Here is a 19,097-nt window from a genome sequence, read left to right as displayed (position 1 = left end):
ATCAGGGATCATTTCATCTGGAACCGTATTCATCACACTAACAAACCACACAAGAAATAGGAGTACAGCCTGCTCAACTATTCAGCATGATCTTGGGTGCCAACCTCACGTTCTTGCCTACTTTGTATGCCTTTGAGATATCATAAATCCATCTATCCCAGCCTTGAATGATCGGACTTCTCCACCTTTGAGGGTTGTGGATGGTCAAAGATGCATAAACCTTCAATTGAAACAACATTTCCTCATCTGAATCCTAAATGATAAGTCCTTTATCCAACCGGTATTTCAGATTCTTTGACCAATGTAAACACTCTCAGTATCAATTCTCTCAAGCTCTTATATAGAGTCATAGAAATTTACAGCACCCAAACAGACCCTTCAGTCCAACTTGTCCATGCCGACCAGATATGCTAACCTAATCTTGTCCCATTTACCAGCACTTGTCCCAAATCCTTCCAAACCCTTCCTATTCATATACCCATCCAGATGCCTTTTAACTGTCGTAATTGTACTAGCCTCTACCACTTCCTCTGGCAGCTCGTTCCATACATGCACCACTCTTTTTATAAAAAGGTTGCCCCTTAGGTCCCTTTTAAATCTTTCCTCTCTCACCCTAAACCTATGCCCTCTAGTTCTGGACTTCCCAACCCCAGGAAAAAGACCTTATTTATTTAACCTCGTGATTTTATAAGCCTCTATAAGGTCACCCCTCAGCCTCTGATGCTCTAGGGAAAACAGTCCCAGCCTATTCAGCCACTCCCCTTAGACCAAATCCTCTAACCCTGGCAACATCCTTTTAAATCTTTTTTCAACCCTTTCAATGTTTCAATTAGATCATCTAATGCTCTTCTAAACATGAGAGATATAGATCGGATACACTCTCAGATCCCTTATCACAGAGCAATTTAGAGATTTTAGAGATCCCATTTTAGAGATCAGTTTGTATCTCATCCTGAAAGAGCTGTGCATCTGATAAAATATATTCCTCATAGCAACAAAAGGCAGCTTCATTCAGAAAATTAAGTATTTTACTTTGAAAGTTTAAGTCTAAGTCTATCGGTTAAAAAGAAAATCAAAACGTTGTGGCGGCATGGTGATTCAGTGGTTAGCATTGCAGCCTCTCAGTGTCAGGGACTTGGGTTCAATTCCAGCCTCAGGTGACAGTCTGTGTGGAGTTAGCACATTCTTCCCGTGTCTGCATGGGTTTCCTCGTGCACTCCAATTTTCTCCCGCAGTCCAAAAATGTGCAGATTAGCTGGATTGGCCATGCTAAATTGCCCATAGTGTCCAGGGATGCATAAGTTAGGTGGACAGCAAAGTTACAGTGATAGGGTAGGGGAGTAAGTCTGGGTGGAATGCTCTTTGGAGAATTGGTGTAAACCTAATGAGCCGAATGGCCTTTTTCCACACTGAATGGATTCTATGGATCAAATGCTTGTGGATTCAATAGAACATCTGATACAGAAAGGTATGTTGGGGGTTTCTTTTTATACATTTAAAATAAAATTTTATGACACAATCATACAGTTAGACAATAAAATATACCGAAAAAAACTAGGCCATTCAGCCCATCGAGTTTGCAGCAGATAAAATAATCCATTCCCCCTCAAACCTGGACAAGTTCATATCTCTGTATGATCTTCATTTCAGAACTGCGAGAAGTTGAACCTTTTGATCTTGTACTCAACAGAACTAGGGCTTGAGAAACAGACTTGAAAAGAAGCACCATTTTATGTAGCATGAGACAGGGTGGTATTGGTTGGGTCATCATTAGCATGTAGAAGCAGGAAGAACTGTTAACGTTAAGCTTCCTGCCTGATCGGAGAATTCCAGTTGGTCAGATCATTGAAAAGGGATGCAGCCGAGTCCATGGCCCATTTTTTCGAAGAAAGGTGCAATGTATGTACAAACTCCTTTGGCCAGTGTGATGCCAGGTATGTAAGTATGTCTGAATGGCTAACAGACTGCAAACAAACACATCCCACGCCACTCAAACTCAACCATTCTGTGCTTCCTTGCCTCAGAAAAGAAAATCCATTAGATGCGATTCTACAACTGGAAATAATTTATTAAGCAACTGGACTGTGGCAGCCAGACTTACAATATGATGCATTTGCATATGATAGAAACTACACACACACACACACACACACACAAATACTCAGAAACCGGTTTTATGTAGGCAAAATGCAGACTGCTCACAATGGCTTAATATCCTTGTTTGTTAACACATGAACTCTAAAAAACCTGAAGATCCATAATTGATGGAATTAGCGACAACTGAAGCAATGAAAAAATATAAAACCAAACCCTTACCACTTCTGGATTAAAACTGAATAAATCTCATTGTTATAGCAAAATACCAATTCTGTTGAACAAAGTTTCTTGAAGACTGAGTAGTATTATTTTTGGGGAAAGAGAATCAGGGGATATTGCATAAAGGGTGAATTAGAGATGTCCAGTTGTTACTTTTGTGTCTAGCAGAGTAGGCTCAATGGCCTATATGGTTTACTCTTGTTTGAATTTCATTTCTTTATTAAATACTGTTGAATGTTATACTCATAACGGCTAATGCAGGGAACGTATGTTTACAAAATATTTTACAGCTTTACTAATTGCTTCTTTGTTTGTGAAATATAGTCAACTGAATTTAGACATACCTTTCCATCATTGTCAAAGGAGTCAAAAAAAATACCAACACCATTCCATGAATCAGCTGCTCCAAAAACTGGGCCATCTAATCCTTGATCTACTGTGTACCAGATTGCCTAAACAGAGAGAGATGGCAAAAATAGTGCATTACAATTTCAAACATCTCAATCATTCTGAACAGGTATTCTGCTAAAGTAACAGATCATTACCAAACCATCAGCTCCAACCCGTCCTCTCCCTGTCACACGGAAAGTAACTTCAATTTCCCAGTTTTCAAAACTAAATTTGCTTTTTGTCCAAACAGATCCCTTCTGACTTTTCAGTGATGGTGTTATACGGATTTGATCAGCACTTGGTATTGCATCTAAACAAAAAATAAAGAAAATTTCTTAACATATGCAGTTACAAAGGACAGTTAAACATTTAACCTAACTAAACCATTTTTTTCATGGATAACAATTCTTGATGTCAGCAACAAACTATAACATAAATCCCCTCACAGAAAACTCTGAATATTCATTGCTCAAAAAAAAAGATGCAAAACATCATGGAGTTAAATATTTCACAATGTCCAACATGTTGATGTAATACAAATTACAAGACTCAAGAAGTAAAAGTTTGCTTTCAATTTGACTGCTATTGAAAAAGTGTACTTGCTGCAAACAGGAGACCCACTAGCCCATTTCTCCAATGAAGCCAAAAAAGGAATCAGTAGCAGCATGTTAAGAGCTGTCATTTTTGGGACTTTACAGTAAATACCAGTGATATTTAGGCTTACCAGGGACTCAGCTACCTCTCATTTCAGTAAAACCTGGAATTCATGCTTAAATTATTTATGAAGCTTTTTTTAAGAACTGGAAAAAGCGATCTGCTAGTAGCACAGCTGTTTAATTTGGTTCAGATGTTACACTTAGATGTCTGCCTGTAAAACAAACACCAGCAACTACAGTCAATGATGTGGCACTGTTCTTCCATTGATCATTTAATGGAGAAATGCAAGAAGATGCATAGCACTACAGATTTCATGTGATATGTTCTCAAATTTTCAAATGTTTAGAATTTTCCCATTTAACTGACGCAATATTGGCCAAAGAGAATTTTTAATGCAAACAGTTTTTAAGTTTGATTACTACCAAAATAAAAATACATTCTTGCAATAACAAAACAGGTTTCATGCTGGACTACTGTGTTGAAAGGTTCATGATATATCATCATTTGGAAATTTGGGTTCAAAAGTGAACTGAATAGTGCATACCTTTATGTTTGAGAGGGGTATCTATGCACAAGTAATAATGTCCCTACATCTGGATCAGAAGGCTCAAGCTTAAGTCCTATTTGCTCCAGAAGTGTGTTAGAACATCTCTGAAAACATGTTAGTTAGTTAATATATATAGCTTTACATTTAATTTGTATTTCAACTCAATGAACATTAACAAGGGGAGGCAGTTTTAGTTTCAAATGAGTTCTAAGAGTGGTGTAGCATTGACTGGAAATTTGCTTATGGTATTAAAATTAGGGACTTATAATATTTGATGTTAACAGTTCAGTGCTTAGAAACTGGGACAGAACAAAGAAATATTTGGGAAATTGCCTAGCAACAACATGCACTATGACAAGGAAGACAAAAAAAAATTCTTTTAGAAGATCAGAACCATCCAAAAAGGTCAGTGCAAGTGTGCAGGTTTTTTTTGCAGGCAGGTGGGTGGAGGTTGGAGAGGTAGAGAGAGAAAAGGAAAGCAGGTCAGCAAGACAATGCCTGTGAATTATCAAGTCTACTTTAGTAGTTTCCAAAACAATCAAGTCAGAAAAAAACCTTGAGTGGCTTAACATCAGAAGGAGAAAAGCCCCAAAAATAGCAAAGTGTGGAAGAGGAGTTTAAGGAGCCCATGTTAAGAAATATATTAACTATTGTATATTAGCAGTTAGGTGTTTCGGGAGGCAAGTAAATAAATTCATTGAGTGAAAGTAGAAGTTTGTCTAAAGGCAACCCATTATAGCCATGATTAAGGAAGCGAGTGTTTGTAGTGAAAATGCACCCAAATTGGTTTAGTTTTTTTTCTTGACATCATGCATATTTTGACAGTGTATTTCCATAAGATTTATTAACCCAAACAGAAACCAACTGTTATTTCACCAGTACCATCTATTAAGATACATTGTGTTGATAAATATTTTTAAAAAGTGACCAAGTCCAAGGATGGGATTAATCTTTGGGCTCAGCTACTGCCCACTTTACCAATGGGTTTGGCGATTTTGAAATTGATGAAAAAAGGACTGCAAAATAAATCTTTAGAAAATGTTTCACCAAAGAAGCAGACTGCATGAAGTGTAGATATTGAGATCACTTTTTTTTTGTCATGTATCATACTTCCAAACAGCATCCAATGGTTCCTGTGGCATAGTGGGAAACTGCCCCGTCTGAGCCAGGGGACTATGGTTCAAATCCCACCTGCTCCAAAGGTGTAATAACATCACTAAACAGGTTGATTTGAAAGATTATTCAAATTGTATCCACATAGATAGGATGCAGGAACCACTTTAGTATTCATGAATTCAATAGAAAAGACTGGCTCTTATGCCACAATATCTCAAGTCTATTTGTTTATCCTGATTTTTTTTTAAAGCCCAGAGGAGCTAATTATTCCCACTTTTCCATGTCATAACAAGATGAAATGGCTGTAATACTTGATCAATATCATGTAGAAATGCTGAAAATAAAAAGGAGTTGGAGAAAGCTTTCTTTGAACTTGTTCTGCCATTGAGTTGATCACCCAGCTCAATTGCCTGATCTTGATTTTCCTTGTTCTTTTTCATGCCTCTAACCCCCAAGTACTACATCCATCTCCTTCTTGAAATTATAGAATATTTTGGCCTCAACTGCCTTCTGGTGTAGCAAATTCCACAGGCTCGCTACTCTTTGGCTGAAAAGATTTCTTGTCTCAGTTCTAAGTAACTGTGACCCCTGTTCTGGACGCACCCCCCCCCCCCCCCACCGCCGGCCCATCAAGACCTGTTTGATTTTTACAGTTTCCCCTCTCATTCTTCCGAACTCCAGCAAATATAATCCTAACCAATTCAACTTCTTCTTCGTTAGTCCCGCCATCCTAGAAATCAGTATGATAAACTTCTGCTGTACTTTCTCTACAGCAACAACATCCTTTCTTAGTTAAGGAGACCAATCTGCACATAATATTCAAGGTGTGGTCTCATGAAGGTCCTGTATAATTGCATCAAGACATCCCCGCTCCTGTATTCAAGTCATCTCACTACGAAGGACACTCACCGATTATTGTTAGTTGTACATTTTGGCTGCTTGAAGTTGTTTGGTTGTTCAAAGTCTGAGAGAAGATTTGTAGCTCGGGTGCTCGTTGTTGTGGTTCTGTTCGCCGAGCTGGGAATTTGTGTTGCAGACGTTTCGTCCCCTGTCTAGGTGACATCCTCAGTGCTTGGGAGCCTCCTGTGAACCTGTGGATGAGTGCCATGCCTCTAGGAATTCCCTGGCTGTTCTCTGTTTGGCTTGTCCTATAATAGTAGTGCTGTCCCAGTCAAATTCATGTTGCTTGTCATCTGCGTGTGGCGCTACTAAGGATAGCTGGTCGTGTCGTTTCGTGGCTAGTTGGTGTTCATGGATATGGATCGTTAGCTGTCTTCCTGTTTGTCCTATGTAGTGTTTTGGGCAGTCCTTGCATGGGATTTTGTACACTACATTGGTTTTGCTCATGCTGGGTATTGGGTCCTTTGTTCTGGTGAGTTGTTGTCCGAGAGTGGCTGTTGGTTTGTGTGCTGTTGAGTCCTAGTGGTCACAGTAGTCTAGCTGTCAGTTCGGAAATGCTCAGATTCCACAGATTCAAATCAATAAGCACATCGACCTGGACCCAATATACCGACCACTGCAGTAGACAGCTGGAACTGACAACTGGAAGCGGCAGATTCAAACCACTACAAATGCCGGAGGAAAGATCACAGGAGCGCTTCACAGGAAGCTCCCAAGCACTGAGGATGTCACCTAGACAGGGGACGAAACGTCTGCAACACAAATTCCCAGCTTGCTTCCCAGCCTGCCACAAAATCTACCAAACGTATTACAGAGTCATAGGATCATAGAGATATTCAGCACAGAAACAGACCCTTTGGTCCAACTTGTCCTTGTTGACCAGATATCCTAAATAAATCAAATCCCATTTACCAGCATTTGGCCTTTATTCTTCTAAACCTTTCCTATTCATATACCCATCCAGATGCCTTTAAAATGTTGTAACTTTACCAGCCTCCACCAGTTCTTCTGGCAGCTCATTCCAAACATGGTGAAGAAGTTGCCCCTTAGGTTCCTTTTAAATCTTTCCCCTCTCACCTTAGACCTATGCCCTCCTAGTTTTGGAATCCTTCCACTCCAGGGAAAATATCTCATCTATTTACCCTCTCCACGTTCCTTATGATTTCATAAACCTCTGTAAGGTCACCCCTCAGCCTCCGAAGTTCCAGGGAAAATAACCCCAATCTATTCAGCCTCTCCTAATAGGCTCAAACCCTCCAAACCTGGCAACATCTTTTTACATCTTTGCTGAACTCTTTCAAGATTCACAACATCCTTCCCATAGCAGGGAGATTTACACATGTTAATGTGGAGATTAGGTTTCCCTTGATTAACTGGGACTCCCAATTTTTTCATGGAACAGTACAGGTAATTAGGGTGTTTGGTCAATTCAAGAGTTCACATGTCACAATGAATGGTCAGTTGAACATCAACTTAACTACTTCTATGACGTGGAGGAGCCAGTGTTAAACTAGGATGGACAAAGTTAGAAATCACAACACCAGATTATAGGCCAACAGGTTTACTTGGAAGCACTAGCTTTTGCAGCACTGCTCCTTCATCAGGTGATCATTCGTCACAGAATTTATAGCAAAGGTTTACAGTGACAGTGATATATTGAACAAACCTGGATTGTTAAATCTTTCACCCTTAAGAATTCAGGTTTTGGTTCATTAATATGTAAATCCCAGAACTTCTTTTAAGTTACCTTCGAGATAACTTAAGGTTTTATAACAAAAGGTGACATCTCAGCTCAGACGATGCATTGAAGGTGCGAGGTCAGGGTCTGTCTGTATGCCACCTTTGAGTCAGAGTGGTTCTATTTCCAAAGTGGAATTTACAAAGTATTACATGTTTTGACTGCCTGCATTGACTACTGGCAGGTTGTGCAATCTTTGAGCAAAATAGAATGTATCTGCAAATTCTGTTGATTATTGTGCACGTGTCCTTTCACTGCAATCACCAGGCAGGGGTGTTCTCTCCCAGTCAGGCACACGTACTCATGCAAACCCTCTCTAATAAACACGCTCTCTCATAAACACACCCCCCCCCCCACACTCTCACTCACCCACACGCATACCCTCTCACAAACTTATACTCCACCACACCCACAATCTACCAAGCTTCTCTCACACACACTCTCACATACACTCATACGTGCACACCATCTCATGCACGCGCGCGTGCGCGCGCACACAGACACAGGGTGAATTTGTATTTGCAGATACGTTCTATTTTGCTCAAAACATGCACAATCTGCAGGCAGACAATACATGTAATATTTTGTTTAATGTTGTGCGTTTTAAACTTTAACTACTTCTAGTTCATATTGATACACAGCACGTCATTAGTGTGAACAGAACAATTATCACTAACTTCCAAAACACTCTAGCCAGTGTTGCTTCCAAATTTCTGTCACCATGACACTGGGTTGCATTTTAGTAACCACCTTTTTCAAATCATTGGAGAATGCCAGCATATGGTCAGCTTCATTCATAGATCAATGTAATCACATTGTATGGGATTGCCACAAAAAGTCACTTTCAGAGCATGCTTAGTTTTGTTGTTGCAAAATGGAATGCAGTGAAATGTTGACGTGACTTCAGGTTTTATTTCCAGAAATCTTCTGGAAATCTTCTGGAAGTTATTCACTTTTAAAAAAATTTATTCTAGCAGTGTAGGTGCTGCAGGCTAGGTCAGCATTTAATAGTCATCCCTAAATTGTCCTGGAGAAGACAGTAGAGAGCTGTCTTTTTGAACTGCTGCAATCTTTGCAGTATAGGGACACCCACAGCACTGTTAGGAAAGCAGTTCCATTATTTTGATCCAATGACAAAAAAAAATGGAATACAGTTCCAAGTCAGGATGGTACAAGACTCGGTGGAGACTGTACAGGTGGTGTATCTGCTGTCCTTGTCTAGAACCATAGAATCCTTACAGTATGGAAAGGGGCCATATGGCCCATTGACTGTTCCTTTGAAGAGCATCCCATCCAGATCAAGTTCTTCACCCTATCCCTGTAACCCTACATTTACCATGGCTAATCCATATAGCCAGCACATTCCTAGACACTATGGACAATTTAGCAAGTCATCTGGACTCAAAACATTAATTTGCTCTCTTTCCATGGGTACAGTCTGACTCGCTGTGATTTCCAGGATTTTTTGCCTTCAGGACAATTTTGCACGACTAATCCACCTAACTTGCACATCCTTGGACTGTGAGAGGAAACCCAAGTAGACATGGGGAGAACAAAAATTCCACATACACTCGTTCCTTTTAGGTGGCATATTTAGAAGGTGTTGCATGAGAAGCACATTGTACTCCTGTTCAAGGTGAACTCACCGTGAGATGGAAAATCCCTTGACAGAGGAAGATAATCCTTATTCCAGAGTCTGGCCCGGATGAGTGACAAGTTATTGCTTTGAAAATCATAAGCTTGTTGATTTACCTCACTTAGCACCCAAATATCAATTGTGATTTATTATTTAAAAATAAAGTAGGGTGAATAAAAGATAGTATTATATATCTAACAGTTGCTTACAAGAGAACTCTAAACTGAAAATTTTGTGTTATATGTCAGATATAGGACAGTGAGAACATTTCTTTGCCAGTTTAAAAAAAATCAGTGAATCAGTTTATTTGTAAAATATTGTTTTGCAGTTGCTTACTTTTGCCAAATACATAACTTTAAGGCATTCAAAATCTCAAACTACCATGGTGGAATTTCAATGGATTTCTTTGGAACACAAGCCTAGTTCATTGATGCTGGAATACAACCATTATACTACTACTCCCACGTAAAGGTCTTTGAAATTTAAATGACTTAATTTTTCTAATCAATATTTGGTGTTACAGAACATGATTAGTGTTTTTAAAAAAAAGCACTATCAACAGTTCATGTGTTGGATTCATCAGGATAATTTGCAAAACACCAACTAAAGGGGTAAACAAATATTTATACTGTACAAAAGCAAGGTACTGATTGGTAGAGTCCATTTGCCACCAATCAGCAGTCTCTTCTTGTACAGAATAAATGCCGGTTCTCCACTTCAATTTTTGTAAATTGTTCTGACAAGTGCAAGAAAATTTGCAAGAATGTCATATTCTTACTGAGTATAACATATACAAACCTACCAACACCAAGTCAATAAATACCAAGTCAGATTAGTACATCTCAATGACTTGTTAGTTGGCGACACAACAGCTAATGTTTTTCTTCTCATAAACCAACACAGTGGAGAAGGAACACATTCCTCAATTGTAAAAATGTGTTCAGGTCTTTGAGTAGCAAACGGAGTTTTCACAAGACTTGAAACATCCAGATATAATCAAGCTGCTTCTGCTCGAAAGTTAACATTACTGCCATTGTACCTGCATAAAGTTTTTCACACAATCTTCAGCAAACTAGCTATTCAATTTTATCAGATTAGGCACAGTTGAACTGTTAGTTATTGTAACAAGTAGCACAACCTCAAAAAAGTTAAAAATTAAGAATTGATAACTGAATTCTTTTTCAGGTTAAACAGGCAAAATGATTTGTCAAGAGTGGAGAATAAAGCATGATCGTCAATTCTTTGCAAAATAATCTCTTGACATGTTAAGATGCACAGTTGAACAGAGTTAATTCAAAGTTATAGTCATTTATACATTTCAACCACTAAATTTCTACATTGTGAATGAGAGTCACATTTGCCTCGCAGCGCCAGAGACCCGGGTTCAATTTCCGCCTCAGGTGACTGACTGTGTGGAGTTTGCACATTCTCCCAGTGTCTGCGTAGGTTTCCTCCCACAACACAAATGTGCAGGTTAGGTGAATTGGCCATGCTAAATTGCCCCTAGTGTTAAGTGAAGGGGTAAATGTAGGGGAATGGATCTGGATGGGTCTGGATGGGTTGTGCCTCGGCAGGTCGGTGTGGACTTGTTGGGCCGAAGGGCCTGTTTCCACACTAAGTGATCTAATCTAATCTCCTCAATTCAAAAATTATTGGATGACAATAAAAAACATTGGAAAATTAGAGTTTAAGAGTTGCTAGGAATAGTCACACATTACTATTTTAAAATGAAATCTCCAAAGGAATTCTACATTGCACTCCAGACCTTTAGATTTAAATCAACTACAGACTGGGGCATAGTATATAGAAAAGCAAGTATTCCTATGCCATGACTTTTTTTGTATTTGTTGGTATGTTGGCAAGTTACAATAAATACCAAGTCAGATTAGTACATCTCAATGACTTGTTAGTTGGCTACACAACAGCTAATGTCACTGTATAAATTTGCATTCCTGGGTGTTAACGCGAGGAATTACTGCCATAAACTAATCTTCACGAATAAGAAAAAACACATTTCAAGCGAAAAGTGTTTTCTGCATTATCCACCAAAAGTATGTGTGGAGTTTGCACATTCTGTGTCTACATGGGTTTCCACTGGGTGGTCCAGTTTCCTCCCACAATCCAAAGATGTGCAGGTCAGGTGGAGTGGCCATGCTAAATTGTCCATGGTGTTAGGTGCATTAGTCAAAGAGCAATGGATCTGGGTGGGTTACTCTTCGGAGGGTCGGTATGCACTTGTTGGGACAAATGGCCTGTTTCCAAACTGTAGGGAATCTAATCTATTGTTTCCACACTGGCAACCTCAGTACTGAGTTTGTGCTGGATTTTCATTTGTGCAGTTTCAATCAGGTTGGTAATCAAAACCACATTATAAATTCCTTAACATAGCTATGCATGTGGTTTTCGGCAGCCAGCTGAGAATTTAATGACAGCGACAATTTCACATAGTCAGTGTTTGGTATGGTGTAGGGGGCCATTCGGCCAGGCCCCACTTGTTACATGAGCATCTTTATCTAGTGCCAATTTCCTGCTTTTTCCCCATTCTCTTGCAAATTATTTGAACAAAAAAAAAGTCATCCAATGCTCTCTTAAATGCCTTGTATAGATCAAAAGTCAAGGCCAAAATCACAGATTACCACAGTACTGCACTGTAAACAAACCAAGGGAAAGTTGGACTTGGTGGTTTAAAAAAAAGTTGTAAAATAAATATTGAAGATAAGCAAATTGAAGAACAATTTAATTGTGAATCTAATGTGCAAACTCAGGGTTATATGGAAAAAAAAAAGAGGCCACTTGCAGCATGGGAAGACAGCAGTGTGTGAAATCATTGAATAGTCAGCATGCTATCATGCCAATTCAGCACTTGCATCAATTTACTTATAAAATAATAACTTGTATAAAACAGCTTACACAATGCCTAGTTTAAGATAGCCAGATTTGATTAACATTCTTGTCTAAAAGGTAAAGTTACAGTCAATGTCTTGTAGCAAGGGTGAATTTTTTAGGGATTTAAAATAAACACTCCAAACTAATAATGACAGATTCCTCGCAGTTTTAATGCTTGATCCACAATGACGTCTGATGGGCAAAGGTAGTGATCACAATATTGGACATTGGACTAAGAAACCAGAGGTTCAAATTTCAATTCTACTAAGCTGTGCAAAAATATAGGGAAGATGAGTAGTCTTTCAACAAAAAAAGGTCTTCCGTATTTGCTGAGCACAATTTATTTCCACACATCACATTAAGATAAATGCCACCTACCCACAAGCACAAGATTTTAAATCGTACAATGGCAGTTAAGGAATTTAAATTAAATTACTTAAATAAAAACTATTAACAGTAATGATAATCATATGTTTACCAATGTCCTTTACAGAATAAAATGGAGTCCTTTCTTGATCTTGCCATATGCTGCTTCAAGCCCATGTTAACGTAGTTGGCACTTAACTAAATTCTGAAATGATCTAACAATCTCAGTTGTAAAAAAACAAAGACTCACTACACCTTTGCAAGAGCAATTAATGATGGTAATAAATACTGGTTTTGGTAATGATCACCTCCGTTGAATGATGAAATTAAAATAACTACCATGAAACAACCTCATTACAATCAAAAATATAAAACAAAACAGTATGGATCTTGTGGTACAATAGCAATGTCAATATCTGTGGGCTAAAAAAACCTGGGTTCAAGTCCATATATTCTGGAGGATATCAGAGTACATCTGAACAGGTCAATTAAAAAATTGAACCAAAATAGTCAACAGTGAAAATAGTCAAATACTGAATCGTTTGACTTCTGCCAGATTCACCAAATGCCACCACCTCATTTCAACTACAGGCCAATACAATTCCAAATCTGAATGCTTCTATTGACATCAAGCTTTAAACGTAGAATGTGGTAATAAAGAGCCCTTGTAATTGGAGATCAGTTGGAAAAAGATCTCCAATGGCAGAAGTCATAGCTGGCACAAACACAAGTTGTTGTAGAGTCATCTCAACTACAGGAAATCCAAATAATGTCCTACACACACCCATTTTCAGATACTTCAATGACCCTTCCCTTCATTGTGAGGCCAAAGGAAGGTGCAAACCTATGGCTGCCCAGCTTGTAGTAATAGACATGGACATTGATGCATATCTTGCACAGAAAAATCAGTCATGGCCATCTTCAATGAAAAGAGTAGTGCAACTACCTCCCCTAATATTCCACAGATTTACCGTGGCTGCAACCACTGCCTAAGGGTACCATTGATCAAATGTAAATTGGACTAGCTGTGACTATAAGAACAGCTCAGAGGTTAAGGGTTAGAGTCATATAAAATTGACAACACGGAAAAAGACCCTTTGGCCTATCGAGTCTGCACATGTCAAAAACAACCACCTAACTATTCTAATCTAACTTTCCAGCACTTAGGCCATAACCATGATTTTATTGAACAGTGTACAGACTCAAGGGATAGAGTGACTGAACTCTGCTCTGCTCCACGTTCATATGTATCTTTGCAATCTTCTTCAGCTCTACAGCCCTCCAAAGAATTTAATTCTGGTATCCTGTGTAAAGTTGCTGCAGCCACATGATACTTGGGCCCCTTTACAAAGTTGTAGAAATCTTTCCCATTGTTAATCTCCTGAACAGAGACTCAGGACTGAAACACTACTTTAGACAGAGGTAGGGAATGATGTGAAAACTCAGGAAATGTGGCCATATTTCCTACTGGAAGAGGAGGAAACGAAAGTGACAGCAAGGGTTCCATCAGAGGTAAAGCCTCCTCTCTTATTTTAAGCACCTCTACTCCAGCACAGAATGATCATAATGTTAAATCTCTTCCAAAAACTCTTTTCTGAGTATGTTTTTATAGGTTTCTCTCTTTTTGCATGTAACTGCCAAAGGAAGGTAGAGTTGGATTTTTGCAACACTTAACTTGCCCACTTCACTTCTGTTTACTTGTGTATTCAGTGACTTCTTTTAATTGCATTAATTATCTCTGCTCCGTCTGAGTAATTTTCAGCTCCTATTATTTGGCGGTAGACTCGACAGATAGCAGGTAATGCTGAGTCAGCAATCAGTTTTGCTCCTCTCCAGATCGGTTTTCACCTATTTATCGTTACTCCAGCAAGTTAAGATCTATCTCATTCAAAATCTCCCATCCCTGATCTGCCAGTATACTCCCATGCAATCCAACATCAGAAACCTCGATGGCTATTTGAGTCAAAAATAAAATATTGGAAATACTGAACAGGAAAGAGTTTTTTTAGGCCAATGACCTTACATTAGAAATGCCTATTTGAGTCTGGTTAAGACCCAATAATATCCATGAGTGCACACTACATGTGTAGCAGAAAATCCAGACTTGTCATCCGAAAGGAGTACAAAGAAGCATCAAGATATCAAAATCTCATTGACTCAAATTTCTGGTCGTATCATCACTATGTGATTAAATATATTGGCAACTCTATTTACTTATTTGTCTATGTTCTGGCTGTACTCGATGGCCTAGTTTGCATCAAGTTTCCATTGACTATTTAATTAACAAATTAAATGCAATTTTACTGGACGATTTCAGGCTTCTGTCAATTTATATTCAGTACACCACACCTTTTAATACCTAGCGTATAACATTCATTTATTTGGTCACTGTCTAGATGATTAAAACAGCGTTATAACATGTTTTTCACCTTCTTGACATAAGTCATTAACTAGCTCATGTAGAAAGCTGGGGGTTTTTTTCATCAGGTGGTCATGGCAGCAGATGAATTCCCCTCATCCCCCGTAATAGCAAGTCATCAAGAATACACATTGATGTTTGAATACATCCAGAGTTTGTTGACTCCCACTATAACAGACTGCCTTGAGTATCCCCTTCCAAAAAAAATTGCTCAAAGGATCAGCTTTAAAGATACAGTCTCTGGAGGATTAGCAAGATTGGGAGAAATAGAATCTGTAATTGGAGGAGAGGTCCTCATGGATTCAAAGTCTCAAATGAATGTGTGGGGAATTGGGACTTGTGTGATGGAATTTTCCAAGGGTTTTTGGGGGGGCTTAACGGCAAACTTAACCACCGCCTCCCATTCTAGTGTGACCATGTTCCTTCTTTAATGCAGTGACCAAAACTGTTCACAGTACACTGGCTACAATAACTGTCCATACAAGAAATAAGAGTAGCACACCTCAAGCCTGCTCCACTATTTGATATGATTATGGCCTCAAATTCCACTTTCTACCCCACTCGTTCCCCTCAATTCCCAACATTTAAAAAAATCTGTTTATCAAAGCCTGGACTATTTTGCATAATGAAGCATCCAAAACCCTCTAGGCTACAGCTTTATACCATCCTCAGTGAATGAATTTCTCATTTCAGTCCTAAAGAATCAGTTTCTTATGGCTCTGACACCAAATTCCAGGTGCCTCAACTAAGGGAAAAAACCTGTTGGTAGTTACCCTGCCAAACCAAACACATAATCCGACACATTCTTATTCTTCTAAACTCCAAGAACATAGGCCTTTCTATTTAAAGTTCTTATTGACTTTCACTGTTCTGCTTCCAATGCAAGTATAACCTTTCTGCAAACAAGATAACTGTGTTCCTACATACATTTCTGAATCCCATAATTTAATTAACTTCACCATTCGTTTATAATTGTCTCAATTAAATTTAATTTCATACTAGTTTCAAAAACTAACCATAATTTTTTTTATACCATACCGATTTAATTCCACACCAGAATCAGTACATCACAATCCTTACACAGCAGCATGTGACGTTTGAAAACACCCAGAACAGTGCTGTCAAAAATCTGGCGAGGCAGCAGAGATATGAAAATACTTTAAAAATGCGCTCAAGTCGCTGGATAACGGACCTGAGCAGACGTTTTAAAAAATTTAACGAGGGATACAAAAGCACGCATGCATGCACAAAACTGGAGCTCCACCCCGCCATAAAGAAGTAACACTGAATCATGACTAGTGATTAACTCCGTGCAAGTTTAGACAGGGGTAAAGGAAGCGTTCCAATAAAAGAAAAGGGGCAGGGGCAGGGGCGACAAAATACGTTGCAGTTCTTTCATTCAAAGTGGCTCGTACTCTTCTGAAGTGGGTGTAACGGGCACAGATTCCTGCCCGCTGTGAGTCTCTCTCACAGCCTTCTCCCATCTCCCATCTCCCATCTCCCATCTCCACTGTCATCCCCAGCTGCTGACAGCTTGCTGCAGATGGAGAAGGGACAGCTGTGAATGCAGCAAGCGGCGGTGGCAGTGACTGACACCGGACCGGGTGCCGACCTGCTCCCGCCGGCAGGGTCACCTTCACCCCCGGGGCGTGGATGGGGAGAGGGGAGGGCTAAGAGGAATAAAATGATAAATGAAAACAAAAAAAAAACCCCTTGCCGCCGGCGACCACTTACTGCCCGTGTGTATCCAAAAGGGGATACTGCCGTCGCCGTGCACCAGGTGCGGCCCCTTGAAGCTGTACTTGTACTCGAACCGCCGGTTGGGCAGCTCGGCGGCCACCCCGGCCCCGCCGATGGCCAGCACGAGCAAGCTGCCGGTAACTGTCACCAGCGCCGCCATCTTTCCTCAGGCCGAGAGCCAGCGCCCTGAGCATGTCGGGAAAGAGGCTAGAGCCAACACGGCGCTTTCCGATTGGACAGCCCGACCGGGGTCAAAAGTCACGCACACATACACAAGCTCACACCTGGCTGCAGGAGTTCACCTGTCCTTCACAGACCATCTGTGGCTAGACTTCCTTCAACACGACCTCTCAGACACTTCTCAAGCTCAATGCCTTTTACTTTTATCATCAGTATTGCAACTGACTCGTGGGAGTTGGGCTTCACTGGCTGAATCAGCATTTATTTGCCCACTCCAAGTTGCCCCTTGAGAAGGTGGTAACGAGATGCCTTCTTGAACTGCTGCAGTCCGTGTGATGTTAGTAGACAATGCCCTGAGAGGGAGTTCAAGATTTTGACCCAGCGACAGTGAAAGGATGGCAATAAATTTCCCAGCCAGGATGGTATAGGCATGGAGTGGCACTTGCAAGTGGTGTTGTTCCCACGTATCTGCTGCCCTTGAGAAGGTAGTGGTGAGATGCTTTCTCAATGAAAGTGGTTGTATTTTTGGAGATTGGTGTCTGAGGAGCCTTGGTGAATTTCTGAGTGCATCTTAATAGATAGTACTGCTGCTACTGAATGTTGGTGGTGGAGGCAATGAATGTTTGTGGATGTGATGCCAATCAAGTGTCCTGTCTGGTGTTAAGCTTGTTAAGTGTTGTTGAAGCTGCACTCATCTAACAAATGGGGAGTATTCCTTCACACTGCTAACTTGTAAATGGTGGGCCAGCTTTGTGGAGTCAGGCAGTGAATTACACAGTTCAGGATTGCGAGCCTTTGACCTGCTCTTCACGAGCTAAACCTGATGCTAGGTTAAGTTTTAAAGTTACAGCTGCCGGTGTTAGAAACATTCAATACAGCTTGTTTAATTTCTGCCAGTAATGCAAAGAAGAATCCCATCTGGATTCAATAAGAAGCTAACAGTTAATAGATGCAATCTTTCCTCAGTGTCAAGGAGTTGGGACCAGAGTTACCAGGTGCCCCTGAATTTTATTTTTTTTTTGCTCTTTTTTTTATTTTCTTTTTTTTTCTTGCCAGTGACAAGCACTGCCCTTCACCTCAAAGGGCAATGCTGTGTGATCAAAACCATGTATATTTATATTTTGTTTTTCTGTTTTATTTTCTTTTATTTATTTAATTTTTTTAACCCTCACACTACCGCCTAACTGCGGTAATGCTTATTTTTTCCCCAGCACCCATGGTGTGTGTGTGTGCAGGTGTGAAACACAGTGAAAGACACAAAGTGCACGAATCTTTATTCAATTTCCACCACCAGGAAGATAGGAAAAACACCCGAGTGGCCAGTGACAAGCACTGCCCTTCACATCAAAGGGCAATGCTGTGTGATCAAAACAGTGAAGGGGAGGGTAGGGACTAAATCAAAATAGAGTTGGAGCCCCTGAATTTTATTGCATCATCTGATAATTTCGCAAATTGACATACTTCCCCATTTGTTGACTCCCTCCCACCACTTAACAAAGTGTTTCTTATTTAATCTCAGAATCTTCAAAGTGATTTGCGATCAATTAAATAATAGGATAAAATTAAGTCCATCATTTTGGTGGGCTCAACAGCTTGAAGAACACCCTGCAGAAAATACATCTTAGTTGGACAGTCCATTCCTAAATTAATTATTACAGAGTCAACAAGTAGATCTTCAACAGGGTACTGATTCAGGGTGAATGATATCACCGTGGTAAGTACAAATGATACAAGGATACTCTGAAGAAAGAGCCTTAGAAATTTTCCTCAAGGAAAATATTGCAGCCAACCAGTCCAAGTGGAGCTACATACTAAAACTTGATTCTGCCACCTTCAAAGATAATCAATGCTAACTTATAACATCTAACATACCGTGAAGAAGGTCAGTGGTGACTTAGATGCAGAAGTCTCCCACTATCAAAGTGGGAGAATCGATGGGCCAGTAATCCATAGATTCAGAAATTCCCAGGCGCCCTGGATTTGATTCACACCATGACAGATGGCAAAAAACAAAGAACTGCAGGTGCAGGAAATCTGAAACAAAAATAGAAATTGTTGGAGAAATAGAGCAGGTATGGCAGCATCTGTGAAGACAAAGCAGAGTACATTTTTGGTCCAGTGCCCCTTCAGAATGGTCACTAATCTCATTTTATCTAGTGATTTCCCTGCCGCACACTCTAAGCTCATAGATCCCACCCTCTGCAGC

The 19,097-nt window shown here is 39.9% G+C and overlaps 1 protein-coding gene across 1 annotated transcript in view; it reads right to left on the bottom strand.

The window, feature by feature from the left end:
- Positions 1–16,899, bottom strand: part of lman1 (lectin, mannose-binding, 1) — a 55,298-nt gene extending 38,399 nt beyond the window's left edge. Inside the window, exons 1-3 of the mRNA XM_072573489.1 lie at positions 16,706–16,899; positions 2,862–3,016; positions 2,661–2,768 (exon numbers count right to left, since the gene is read on the bottom strand). Coding sequence (XP_072429590.1) covers positions 2,661–2,768; positions 2,862–3,016; positions 16,706–16,871 — 429 coding nt within the window. The 5' untranslated portion in view covers positions 16,872–16,899. The remainder of the gene's footprint in view (positions 1–2,660; positions 2,769–2,861; positions 3,017–16,705) is intronic.
- Between the last annotated feature and the right edge of the window lie 2,198 nt (positions 16,900–19,097).

Source organism: Chiloscyllium punctatum, chromosome 1 (genome assembly GCF_047496795.1).
Source record: "Chiloscyllium punctatum isolate Juve2018m chromosome 1, sChiPun1.3, whole genome shotgun sequence".
Lineage (NCBI taxonomy): Eukaryota > Metazoa > Chordata > Chondrichthyes > Orectolobiformes > Hemiscylliidae > Chiloscyllium > Chiloscyllium punctatum.
Note: the sequence above shows the minus strand (reverse complement) of the source record. Positions and strands in the feature narration are given on the sequence as shown.